Source organism: Paroedura picta, chromosome 13, assembly GCF_049243985.1.
Source record: "Paroedura picta isolate Pp20150507F chromosome 13, Ppicta_v3.0, whole genome shotgun sequence".
Classification (NCBI taxonomy): Eukaryota; Metazoa; Chordata; class Lepidosauria; order Squamata; family Gekkonidae; genus Paroedura; species Paroedura picta.
This window is the reverse complement of record NC_135381.1, coordinates 10,389,760-10,403,728: the sequence shown is the minus strand read 5'-3', so window position 1 is coordinate 10,403,728 and position 13,969 is coordinate 10,389,760. Positions and strand designations below refer to the sequence as shown.

General features: G+C 49.5%; 1 protein-coding gene across 2 annotated transcripts in view; it reads right to left on the bottom strand.

The window, feature by feature from the left end:
* KSR2 (kinase suppressor of ras 2) overlaps window positions 1-13,969 on the bottom strand; it is a 177,237-nt gene that overhangs the window by 91,012 nt on the left and 72,256 nt on the right. For both annotated transcript variants that reach the window (XM_077307487.1, XM_077307489.1), the window contains exon 5: window positions 10,439-10,620. In XM_077307487.1, coding sequence (XP_077163602.1) covers window positions 10,439-10,620 — 182 coding nt within the window. The remainder of the gene's footprint in view (window positions 1-10,438; window positions 10,621-13,969) is intronic.

The following is a 13,969-nucleotide window of genomic DNA, read 5'->3' as shown; positions in this document are numbered from 1 at the left end:
GTTTAATTGGCTCTGAATGTTGGCTTTTTAATTATAAAGGGTTGCTGACCCCGGTCCGGCCCCTGACACCCTGTATGTCCCTTCTAACATCCCCTATGTCATCAAGATCCCTGACCCCACCCCCCTCTCCAAACTCACTCAGCATGCTTGTAACCCTCCGAAGGAGCCAGTAGCCAGACAGTCACTGCCGGGAAAATACAACTCCAAATGTATCATCTCGTATATAAGAATCAGTCACTGCAATGGCCATTTTGCCCTGCCCTGGACAGCCCAGGCTGGACCAATGTTGTCAGATCTTAGAAGATAACCATGGTCAGCTCTGGTTATTATTTGGGTAGGACCCTTCCAAGGAAGTCCAAGGTTGCTCCATAGAGGGAAGCAAAGACAAACCACCTCTAAATGTCTCTTCCCTTGAAAACCCTCTAGGGGTCGCCATAAGTCAGAATATGTTAGCAGCAGCAACAACAATCATTTAGCCTTAACAATCTGGATCGCCCAGAATTATAGCTCATCTCCAGACTACAGGGATAAGTTCCCCTGGGGAAAATTGCTGCTTTGGAGGGTGGAATCCGTGTCATTGTGTCCCACTGAGATCCCCATCCTCCCCAGGCTATATCGCTAAATCTCCAAGAGTTCCCACCTGTCTCTGTTGACTTCATCCTGTACTAATGGTTGTCGTCGATGATGGCTCACTGCACAATCCCGAGTTTTGCCGATTAGCTTCAGCCTTCGTGGCCTCTTGACCACAGAGAAGGCAGTATGTGTGATAGCAGATCAGCATTATGTGCCCATGCTACAGAGCAGGGGTAGTCAAACTGCGGCCCTCCAGATGTCCATGGACTACAATTCCCAGGAGCCCCCTGCCAGCATTCGCTGGCAGGGGGCTCCTGGGAATTGTAGTCCATGGACATCTCGAGGGCCGCAGTTTGAGTATCCCTGCTACAGAGCAAAGGCGCTTATGTCATTTACAGATGTGCTTAATTAATACTAATGTATTAATTTAAAAACAATCCAAAAATGCATAGGAGTGGCTATTATTGTCACTAGTTTTTTACTATTGTTGCAACTTTTTTACCATCGAGAAACCCCTGAAACGTTCTTCAGGCTTCGGGAAGCCCCAGAAGTTGTGCAATCGTGCAGAATATGGTTGGGAAGCAGAGCTGTGGACACGCCCACCCAGGGCCCCTCCCTTCCCACCCCTCCAGGCCCATCATTGGCCAATTTGGGAGGGGGAGGGCAGGTTGACATGACCATATATGGTCATATTAGTCAATCAATGTTCAACAAATTTTTATTTGTGAAACCATATATATAAATTCCCACCCATTTGGGAAACCCTTCCAAGGCCATTAAGAAACCCCAGGGTTGAGAAAGCTCTTCATAGGTGTTCCCAAATCATTGCTCCTAGCAGCCACATTCTTTAAAAAATTGAACTGTGCTAGACGTGCTCCTAGAGGTGACGGGAAGAAGCATACAGATTTTACCAGCAATTTTTTTAAGTGCTCCAAAGCAACTGGAAAACTTTACCTCCCCGGTGATAGTAGTTTATTCGCCCAACTCAAAACAGGAATACAATATTGCGTCCACGTCTCTGAAAATGTCTGTGCAAGAATTTAGGAGATACTCTCTGCTGTCATTATCACTGTGAATCACACAGGAAACCGCCTGCACAGAGCACTTTGCGGTCCTTTGTGCTTCCGTCCGCGCCAAAGCCCCGCGGAAGGCTATTACCCACTAATCCCCGCAAGGAAGGAAAATGCTGGTGGTGGTGAATGAGCCTTTGAGCAGCCACAAGACACAAGACAGCAGCCCGCTTCCTCCTTAACAAACCGCAAACCTCCAGATAGCAATCGGTGGCATTTCCCGTCCTCGCTTATGCTGCGTGTCCGGAGACCCTTCCATGTTTATTGCTTGGAACCCGCATTATGACTAACTTCAGAGCGATGGGGATGTGTTTTAACGCCAAGCCTTTTCACGCCTGCCGATTTATTTGACAGCGTGAGCCATTGTCCGCAGATTAATGGTTATGCTCCGAAGTAACTAATTGCCCGTGGAAAAACTAAAAGGCCGGTGTGAGACTGTTCCATCCAGAAAGGACCGGTTGCGCTGGCCTCCTTTCTTCAGCCCTGGAGGAAAGTTGAACTTTTGCTGCATAAACAAGCCGTGCGTTTTTTTTAACGGCCGACACCGGCACATTTGGGAATTACTGCGGGTTGATCTTGTGCATGAAAGAGTGTGCAGAACCCCAGCAAGGGGCTGTCAAGGCATGTGAGAAGCAGAGGTGGCTGATCAGCGCTTTCCTCTGCGGAGTCTTACTTGGAAGTCTCCCCTCCAAATATCGACCTGGCTTATCTTGTGAGACCCGATCAATTCAGGCTAGACCCTGCTGCCTTCCCTCCTTACACGTGCCGTATATCTTGGAAACTTTTCCTGAGTGATGTTTGGAGCATGCAGTCTATTTCAAAGCAAAAATTTGCATCATGCCATTATACTGCAAGGCAGGATTTCCCCTAAGTTTCAATGAACCAGGAGTCTTTGGGGGTAGATCCGGGCATGGGCGGGATTTGGGTTGGGCAGAGACCTTAGTGTTGTATAATGCTAAGGAGTCCCTGAGATTACTGCTTGGTCAGAACAGCTCTATCAGTGCTGTGGCGAGCCCAGGGTCACCCAGATGGTTGCATGCGGAGGAGGAGTGGGGAATCAAACCCGGCTCACCAGATTAGAAGTCTGCACTCCTAACCACTACACCAAGCTGGCTCTTGGTTCCCACTGAGATCGCTGACCACCACAGGCTCTGTCCCCAAATCGCTTCCAGTTTCCCAACCTGGAGCTTGTGATCATACACCTCCTACCAGCAGCCAGGGAAGACTTGCAACCTTATGCCATATCTGGAACAAAGCACAAGCCAATAGTCTGCAAAAACTCTCTGCATGGTAGAGCAGGTGTTAGAATCATAGAACCATAGAGTTGGAAGGGATCTCCTGGGTCATCTAGTCCAACCCCCTGCACTGTGCAGGACACTCACATCCCTATCGCTCATCCACTGTAACCTGCCACCCATTTGAGCCTTCACAGAAAAAGGGTCTCCGTCTGATGGCTATCCAGCCTCTGTTTAAAAATTTCCAAAGTTGGAGAACCCACCACCTCCCGAGGAAGCCTGTTCCACTGAGAAACCGCTCTGTCAGGAACTTCTTCTAGATATTTAGACGGAATTTCTTTTGAAATAATTTCATCCCATTGGTTCTGGTCCGTCCCACTGGAGCATGAGAGAACAATTCTGCTCCATCCTCTACATGGCAGCCTTTTAAATACTTGAAGATGGTTATCAGATCCCCTCTCAGTGGTCTCCTCTCCAGGCTAAACAGACCAAGATCCCCCAACCTTTCTTCATACATCTTGGTCTCCAATCCCCACACCATGTTTGTTGCCTTCCTCTAGACACGCTCCAGTTTGTCTACATCCCTCTTCAACTGGGGTGCCCAAAACTGAACACAGTACTCCAAGTGAGGCCGAACCAGAGCAGAGCAAAGCGGAGTAAAGTTAAGTGTGCTTTGTTAAGGGTGCTTTATCCAAATAGGTCATGCCTGCGGCAAAAAGATCCGAGATACAGGGCAAAATGCGTACGGCCAGTCTGTTGCTCACAAAAGAACCCAACGGGGCTGGTTCTTTTACGGGGGAACAACACCAGGCTCTCCTCTTCCACGGGTGGTCACCCAACTGTAACCAGAGTCAATGTGGAGCGGCAATTAGAACAACGGTTTAGGGGATTAACTGCATGCAACAGTATCGTTCTCTGAGTGTTCTCCAGGCATTTAATTTTGTCCTCCAAAGCAACAGCAGGCAGGAATGGGTCTGTGGTCAGGGAGCCAGGGGTTCAGTTCTTCTCCTCGTGCCTCTGATCAAAAACGCCTCCCTTGGGTTGGTTTGGAACAGGCTCAGTTTGAGTGCTTGCATCCCCAATTCTCAATCAAAAGCAGCCTGGGTTGGGCCATTTCAGATCAGGGCCGTGGCACAGGATAAAGAGTTCAGTCTTTCCCCTCGCAGGGCTGCTTTGCAGAAGCAAATTACAGGTCTGGACTTGCAGGGACAAAACTCCTTGCCTGGGGCTCTTTAGCTCTAGGACTGGGGAGACCAGAGTTCAAAATCTCCCATGGGCAGAAAAGGTTCTCTGGCTGACCTTGAGCTCGGGACTCTCTCAACCTAAGCTACCTTGCAGGATTATTGTAAGAAGGAGGAAACAGTACACAACTGAAGAACATTATTATTGTTGTTGTTGTTGTTATTTAGATTGACGGCCCAGCAAGCTGGCCCGTGGTAGGTTACAAACAGTTCCCATACACAAGACCCTAATAACCTCCCCCCAATTAAAATGCGTAAAAATACAGCCCTACATGGCATTAAATAAAACCTATCCCGTACCCAAAGGGTACATGTGCTTGTACTCAGGTATGCATGCGTGCATGACCCACAGGGGTCAAAGCAGGTAAACAGGAAGGGGAGGGAGGGAGGGTGTGTGTGTTTCCTTGCTTGGAGGGAGGGAGGTTGGGAAACCCATAGGTAAAGGGGGATATGGGAGGGGGTAAGAGTAGGGAAAAGTCTCTCTCTGTGTGACTTTGTGTGTGAGAGAGGGGGGAGGAGGCAGGAAGGAGGTTGGGAAACCAACAGGTAAGGGGGAAACGGGGGAGGGGAGGGGAGGGAAAGGTGTCTCTGTATGTCTGTCTGTGTGTGTGTTTTGAGGGAGAGAGGGGACCCTGAAAAAGTCACTCCAGAGAAAGTACGTGTCCCACATACCCACTGAAAGTCAGACTGTCAGGAAAACATCTTTTTAGAATGGTCTTAACTGTATTTTTGGGCATATGTTGTTTGCCACCTCGAGCCCGCTCCGGCGGAGAGGGCGGCCTATCAATTAAAAGAAATGAAACTAAATAAATAAATATTTCTCGTCAGGTACGCATTGCCCTACCGATGCCACGAAGTGCAAAAAAGATGAATACGTGAGTTCTAGGTCAAATCAAGCCCAAACTCTCCCTAGAACAGGGGAGGTGGGCATTTGAAGGGTTTAACGGCTTCAAAGAAGGGTGTCACGCAATGAACACGCACAAGCAAGTTGAGACTCCACAGCCAAATGTGCACATGCAACTCGCCTGTGCGCACCTGAGCATACGGAGGACTCTCCCAAGAGCCCCAAGAAGCCCCTGCCTTGGCCCCTTCTGCTTTCGAACTCAAACACCTGCGCTTCGATCGCCGGCAACAAAACTGTAAAGAACCCCGGCGCGGGGGGCCCTGAAGTCACCCGGCGGAGGCCCCAGATTTGCGGATCATGGTTCTGCTCACAACCGACCGGTTTCCCTTGACAGAAGTGGCGGTAGGGAAATTATCAGCCTGACAGGGAGTCGAAGGTGGCAAAGAGGGTCAGTGCCTTTCCCTCTCCTCGTCTGACAGGAGACACAACAGAAAGCCCTGCAAGCCACGGCTGTCTCCGGATGACGGACAGGTGTGACGACAAGGCCTGGGACCTGGACGGCCCCCGTGCTCCTTGAAAGCGAGCAGGGCGACAGGAGTCACGTAAATAAGCAGCCCAGATGTGACGCAGCTGCTGTTTGGCGGCGCAGGCGGCTTTCCAGAGGCCTCGCTGTTACCGTAGGGAGAGCGGATGGCTCCTCCGTGCAGCAATGATCACGCTGCTACAGGAGGAGTCCCCATTCGTTCTGTCGGCAATGCAGGAAAGAAAAAGTTTGGCCCCCGTGAGGTGAGGGTGTTGCGCCAGCACACCAAGTCTGCTTGGTGTAGTGGTTCAGAGTGGTGGGCTCTGATTTGAAGACGCAGGTTTTGATACCCCACTTCTTCTCCACCTGAAGCTTGCTTGGTGGCCTTGGGTCACCTGCTGAATTCAGATCAATTTGAACTCGGGTCTTCCTCTATTCCGCCCCCCCACTGAAACAGAAAAGTGTTCCATACATGATTAGGGAAGGGGGGGGGGAGCCAAGCGCAGCAGGAGCGTCTTTCTTTTCTTGAAGGGGGGGAGGTTTGGAGCAGAGGAGGGGGAATAAATCCAAGAGGAAAATCTCTGCCGAGAGAATTTAGGGCTGACGCCCTAGCCAATCAGGACTTTCCCTCAGCGTTGGAGGCATCAGGCAGCAAGTTAGTTTGGGAAAAGCAAAGAGATGCACCTTTACTGATGCCGATTTTTCAAATATCAAGGGTTATATCCACTCCAGGATATCGCAGGGGAAAGGTAGGGTCACTCCGGATCAATCCTGCTTGTTGCAGATGAAAAATTTTAATCGCCCCAAATGAAAATGGAAATCGCATTCCGTGTAGACGGTAGGGACCAAATCGACCTGGGATTGGAATAAAAGCTCCGTGCAGATTCAGCCCAGGTCAAGAAATTGGGTTCACTGTCCAACAGTAAACCAAATGGGATGACTTCCCACCTGCCCAAACATTTGAGAGAAAGGCTCCCATTATGAGGATGGACTCTGACCCTGCTGTTCCTAGCTGTCCTTTCGCTGGGGTGGGCTTGCTTAATTGCAAAGAGAAGTTGACCACAGCGGTCCAGGAAAAGAGAAAACCACTCAGACAAGATAATCAAAGGGGAAGAACAGAAAATCAACCAACTCCGCGGGGGATCGGGTGGAGCGGACTGATTGCAGCCGCCACAAGAGGAAAAGCATTTTCGCCATTAAGCAGAGCGCCTTAAGCCTTGACGTTCCGTGCACACCCAGCTCTTAACCTGCTGATCCAGGCAGCAACAAAACAGCTCGTCTGAAGCACCTTGTTGTCGCCTCAAGCACGGCGTTTAGAGAAATTCGGAAAGGGTGAGATGGCTCGGGGTGAGACACGCCTCGATCTATCTGGTAGTCGAGCCCTTAAAACAAACTAGCAATTTGATCATATGTGTGTGATCATTTTGGCATGAAGTAATTGTCTGGGCGGCTGTAAAAACTGCCAAAAGGTTTCACAGGGGAGGCAGGAGTTTGTTTGGTGCAGGACACTAGAAGAAGTGAAACTCCCCGAAGGGCTAACAGAACTTGGACAGGAAGATAAGAACCAGGGCCCTCAACAGAACCCCTAGACCAGTGGCTGAACAGATACTTATCATGGATGCTTTGGGGTGATCCTGCATTGAGCAGGTGGTTGGACTAGATCAGGGGTAGTCAAACTGCGGCCCTCCAGATGTCCATGGACTACAATTCCCAGAAGCCCCTGCTGGCAGGGGCTTCTGGGAATTGTAGTCCATGGACATCTGGAGGGCTGCAGTTTGACTACCCCTGGACTAGATGGCCTGGATGGCCCCTTCCAACTCTAGGATTCTATGATATTTCTAAGTCTCACATAGAATTTAAGTGAATCTATAATAGGAGGGCAAGGGAAGACCTTTGGCCCAATCATATGCCATGTTTCCAGTTGGGTCGGCTGGAGAAAGGGTAAGCAAGGAGGTCCACTAACTTATACTTTGACCGGGGGCCCACCAGTACCTTAACACAGTCCTGCCTGCAAGTGATTTTGAGTACAGAAGCAAGGCTGGAAATCGTTCTAAATTAAAGGACTGTGGCTCGATGCATCAGGGAATCAGCAGACCTTTCCAGTCATTTGTGTTATGAGCTCGCTGGTAGAGCCACATGTGTAGCACGTCCCAGGTGCAATCCATGCTCTCTCAAGACCTGGGACGACTGTTCTCACTCAGTATAAAGCAGTATCGCAGGGTCAACGCTGCGTTCGGAGTTCAGTCGGAATCTCCCTGGGGAAAGGGCCATCGTGCAGTGACAAACGGTCTGGTCTATATGCCTAATGGCTCAAGCGCATTCCCTGGCTGCTGCAGCTCAATAGGTCAGAGAGGGCAGACTTGACAAAGACTCCTGCCAGAAATCATGAAGCGTTGCTCTCAGTGAGGATAAAAAAGTCGTGGGCTAGTCAACCTGTGGTCCTCCAGAGGTCCATGGACTACAATTCCCATGAGCCCTTGCCAGCAAACGCTGGCAGGGGCTCGTGGGAATTGTAGTCCATGGACATCTGGAGGACCACAGGTTGACTACCCCTGGTCTAGACCAAGCTTTCTCAACCAGGTTTCAGGAAACCCTGCGGGTTCCTTAAGGGCCTTGAAAGGGTTTCCCAAACAGGTGGGAGTTAATTATTATTTTTTTAATAACATATTTTTATTTTGTTTAACGTAAGATAGAAAAACACAAATACAATAAAATACAGTTGCTATAATTCGGGGAATTCTAAAAGTTAAGCACTATCCACTCCTCCATATAATAATCCTTTAGACCTGATTTTGCTAAATAACTCAGATAAAGGCCCCATTATTCTCTAAAGCTGTCTTTTGTTTTTCCCTTAACAATCAATGTTCATTTTGCCATTTGGGCTAAGTCCGCCAGTTTATCTAGCCAATCGTCTGTTGAAGGTAGTTCTTGCAACATCCATTTTATACGGGTTATTTAATTTTTAATATATTTTAAGATTTGCTAAACCTTTATTGGGTGATAGGACCGTAGATGGTCATGTCGACCCACCCAACCCTCCCAAATTGGCCAATGATAGGCCTGCAGGGGGTGGGAAGGGGAGGGGCCCTGGGTGGGCGTGTCCACAGCTCTGCTTCCCAACCATATTCTGCATGATGGAGCCACTTCTGGGGTTTCTAGAAGCCTGAAGAATGTTTCAGGGGATTCTCAACAGTAAAGAAGTTGAGAAAGGCTGGGCTAGACTGACCAGTAGCTCTTTATTCATCTCCTTTGTAACGTATGTACTGTTTCCTACTTGTATTCATCAGACTTATGGGTGGAGCCCATGCTCTGCATGCAGAGGTCCCAGGGTCAATCCCTGCTATGTCCAGTTAAAGGATCTTAGACCAGTGGTTCTCAACCTGGGGGTTGGGACCCCTTTGGGGGGTCGAATGACCATTTCACAGGCGTCATGGCAGGACAAGCAACTTGGCCGGGGGGGGGGGGCCCATCCACACAACAGCCTTACAGGGTAGATCGAGATAGAATGTTCATCTGGTCTGGAGCAGCAGAAAAGAGCGAGATCGGCATGGTGGGACAAGAGGCTGAACTGAGAAACCCCAGAAAAAAAAAACAATTTATATACAATCATGAACAATGGATCTTTATGCCATTGGTCAGTTTTGGTTTAATTTCTTGCATAATTTCATGGTTGGGGTCACCACAACATGAAGAACCGTATCAAAGGGTCGCGGCATTAGAAAGGTTGTGAACCACTGTCTTAGACAAACATGCACTCTGGCCAATAACGTCAGAACGTCAATCATACACCGGAGCTATATAGGTTGGGAGTTCAGCATACAATGCTGTGCACGGGAGATGGAAAACAAGACCGTCTATTTTGCATACGCGGGGACGGTAGAGGACAGGAAGGCCTGGAGGATCATTGCCCATGGGGCCGCGATGGGTCGGACACGACTTCGCACCTAACAACAACCGATGTCATCAAAGAACATGGCAGGCCATCAGATATGGTCAAGCCAAAAATGTCGGCAAGTTCCCCTAAGCCGCTCTGGGAGCAAGCTCCATTTCTGTCGCACTGCCAGGAGAGAGAGAGAGAAATCACAGCCAATCCAAGGCTTCTCCTCCAAGCCGATGCACTTAGCTGTAATTAGAACAGCACCCCCTGAAGTTCTGCAGCCCCCAGGATGGGGACAAGAAGAGGCCGACGCTGGCTAGCTCCTTCTGGAAAGGTCTCAACAGGTAACTGACCTCCAACAGGAAATAGGCTTCACGAAGCATGCATTTAGTGCTCTGCTTCACAAACACATGAAGCCCTCTCCCCCAGGCAGCGAGCTGGAGGTTTTCTTGGCGATTCGAGGCAGACCATCTGACGCTGGTGACGTCAGCAAAAGGCCAAAAGGGAAGCCTCTGCTCTACGGCGCACAGCTTAGCTGATGTCTCTCGACCCGTCTTTCCGGGCTGTCACTCCCAGGTAAACTGTGTTCGGGCCGCTGAGGTTTTCACGCCAACAAATCACCGAGGAATGGTACAAAGCTGTCACATGTGCTGCAGAAGCCGGTCCAAGCTGTCAGAAGCTGCCCAAACCTTGTGCCTTGCATTAATTAACCCAGGAGCATTAGCAACCCTCCCCGGCTTGACTTCGTAGTTAAAGGCAAGGATTCAAATTCTTCACTAGACCTGCTTGTCCCTCTGGAACTGCTCATGTTCCAAGGCTGAGCTGAATTTCCAGGGAGGAACTTTCTGGGCGCTGGAAAAGGGAGCGGCTCCCCTGGAACCTGTTTCTGCACCATCATGATGTTGACCCACCCACTTTGCCCCCTGCATGACCCTGAGAGGCCGGTTGACCGCTTGTGGCTGATTTTCCGAAGGCCTGGGATTGCAGTCCCCCCCACCCCAATCCTTCTTGGGCTCTTCTAGATCGAGCACCCCTCCTTTCCCGCCCACGACGAGCCGCTACCGGTCCGACTTACTTGTGGAGAATGTGCCATCCGTGTGGACGGGAGGGGTGGAAGGAAGGAAAGGCGGGTGTCCGACAAAGAAAGACCGCAGGGACCGTTCGGAGAGGAGGGGAGAGCGCTGGGCAGGGATGTTCTCGCAGCTCCCCACGCTGTTGTGGATCTTGAGGTTCAAGGGCTTGTTCTTTTTCTTGGTTCTGAGAGGAAGGGAGAGGAAAGAGTCAGGAGGGAGAACACACAAGGAAGATCACGCTTGCCTCCCGCCCCACTCCAATGGGGTACCACAGTTGGGGAAGCAAGAACTCGATAAGAACATTGCTGGATCCGACTAAGCATCCTGGGCAGCCAGATGCCTCTCTGTAGGGGAAGAAGGGGACGGACTGACCCTGTTTCCCCCTCTTCACAACTAGCCAAGGTTGGGAGGACAGTATAAAAATCTAAGGATGGAAAGCACAGGCCAGGGGTAGTCAAACTGCGGCCCTCCAGATGTCCATGGACTACAATTCCCAGGAGCCCCCTGCCAGCATTCGCTGGCAGGGGGCTCCTGGGAATTGTAGTCCATGGACATCTGGAGGGCCGCAGTTTGACTACCCCTGGCACAGGCTGTGGGTATGAAGCTAAGGAACGGGTTCTTTGCTACAGGTCCTCCGGGTCGTCTCTCACCTCACTGTGAGCCCAGCCTTCAGCAAGGAACTGAAATGAGTACTCTGTTGGTTAAATGTCCCCCCAGGATCCACATTTTGCCATACAAAATGTGTGTCCAGTTTCGAATGCGCAACTTGAAAAATCAAAATGCTTCACTTTTCTTGGTATCTCAGCTATTCGAAGCCGGCCGGCATCAACCGTGAAATCGAATAAGCAGCCAGCTATCAAATTGCATCACTGACAAAACACCATTGTAGGCCGACTATCAAAAACTGCTTGCTATTCCAAGCCGCTGCATGCCAACTAGAGAATGCGGTGTTTAAAAAAAAAACAATAGCAAGTGCCAATTAGCAAGCACTCCCTTCCCTTGTAGGATTTAGGACTCACTTCTCAATGTCGCTTTCTCAAGATGTAGCACAAAAGCTACTAAAACAACCAAATCATCATCAATAATAATAAAGCTACTAAATACTCCTAAGTCACTAAAACAATCAATAAATCTATAGTTCAACCAAGGGAGCAAAATGTCTAGAATTAACGAACTGGAGTCAGCCCCGAATGTACAACGAAATATCAAAAGCCCATCTTAAAATTCCCGCAAACAACTGACTCTGTAACCAAGCTTGCTTCGAAGTAGCTGCCAGGGTCGCTTTAAAGGAAACATCCAAAATTCGACTCTGTAAGTTCCAATAAGTAACAGCAGCACAGAAGCAGCCAGAGCCAGTGAAGTGACGTGCTTAAGAACAGTGGCTTCTAATCGGGAGAGCGAGGTTTGATTCCCCACTCCTCCACATGTAGCCAGCTGGGAGACCTTGGGCTAGTCCCAGCTCTGATAGTGCTGTTCTCACAGAGCAGCCCTATCAGAGCTCTTTCAGCCTCACCTACCTCACAGGGTGTCTGTTGTGGGGAGAGGAAGGGAAGGTGATTGTAGACCATTTTAAGACTCCTTCTGGTAGAGAAAAGCAGCATAAAAGAACCAACTCTTCTTCTTCAGTAGTATCAGGGCTCTCTCAGCCTCACCTCCCTCACAGGGTGTCTGTTATGGGGAGAGGAAGGGAAGGTGATCGTAAGCCGCTTTGAGACTCCTTCGGGCAGTGAAAAGCAAGGTATAAGAACCAACTCTTCTTCTTCCTCGACATTCATTACATTTATACCATGCCCTTCACCGGACGCTTAGGGCGTCTTAAAAGCATCACGTAATCTATTTAATTAACAGCTTGCCGTTCCTCATTTGATCCTCACAGCAACCTTGCAAAGTAGGCCAGCCCTAGTGATTGTGTGCTCGGTTCAAGATGAACCAGTAAGATTGGGGGCCAAGTGGGGATTTGAACCCGTCTCTCCCCAGTCCGAGTCCATCACTAACCACTTTAGTACAGCAGCTATCGGCGTGTGGGAGAAAGCACTCCTGCGAAATGCCGAAATCGAGAGTCCATTTGGTGCCAAATATTTGCTGAGCGTTCAACAAGGATGACTCCAGTGTTTGCAGAGGAGAATTTCTGTCTGCTAAGTTGTTTCAGCTCTGCTTTAATCTTCCACTTCCTCCATGCAAAGGGTAAATCGCCTTGCCCAGTTTAAAGGCCTCTCCCTGAAAGATAACACCTCCTGCCCTCTTGTGGTGGAAATTAAACCCACAGGAGTGACGGCATTCAAGGCTGCGGAGCCTGGCCATCCAGGCATGGATATTTCCCCATTAACTCTCCACAATTAACCTGCCAAGGCAGTGATTCCAGCTTTATGCAGGGAACGGAGCCATGCATCTCACCCCCTTCACCTTCCCTTCCCATATACCAAAGTGACAGGTGTTTTTAGGAACCGGCTGGACCTATCCATCTCTGTCGCCGTTCAATTTCCCATCCTTGCGGAGAGCGTCCCCTCTTTCAGCTGTGTGGCTGAGCTGCTTGAATCTTAGATCTAAGCAAAGACCTTGTTAACGTCCCGGACCGGAGCCCTGCGCCCAGAGAAGTGTGGCGAGACAGAACACGCCGTGAATCGTTTTACTGAAATGGGATCTGTGAAAAGGGTGAGATTTAAAAAAACAAAACAAAAAACCAGCTCAGGTTCAGAGACTGGAGATCACCTGGTCTGTACTGTTAGGTCTTGCGATACAGTTGGGGAACGGGGCTATTTGTCAGATGCTCAGCTGAAATGTGGTTATGGTAGGTGTGTGCACTCCGCAGACATTTCTGGCACAATTGTGTTTTCCAGTGAACTTTGTCCTCTCCATCATGTGACCAAAGTACAATACCTTCAGTTTGGTGATTTTAGCTTCCACCTAAGGCAGGGGCTCATGGGAATTGTAGTCCATGGACATCTGGAGGACCACAGGTTGACTACCCCTGACCTAAGGTGACTTCAGGATAGATTGAATCCAGATCACACTATCTGTTGGTCCACAGTATCCTTAAAACCTCCCTCCAGCGCCACATTTCAAATGGACATTCATGATATTTGGTAACAGTGGTTGAAAACACCCATTGCCCCCCACCCCAGACACCCTTTCCCATGACCGAAGAATCTGACCTATCCAAAGCTGTGCCAACGTTCCTGTTGTTCCTGTTTAAGTATTGTTCTGGTTGAGATGCTATGTTATGATTGTTAGAGTTATATTTGTTGCAGGGGTTTATGTAGTTACTCCATGATGTTATATGGAAAGTGCCAGGAGCCGTATGGAAGGACGGTATAAAAATCCAAATAAATAAATAAATAAAAGATGGATAGATAGATGGTGACCTCTTACTCAACATTCCCAATCCCCTCCCTCCTTCTCTCCTTCCTCGTCCTTCCCCATTCAACCAGAGGGTCAAGTTTCCTTCTGCTGGGAGCGAGGCGGCAGGAGAAAGTCAGAGGCGGCAGGAGAAACAGAAGACCCAACATGGGATGGATTGACTACAGTCAAGGAAG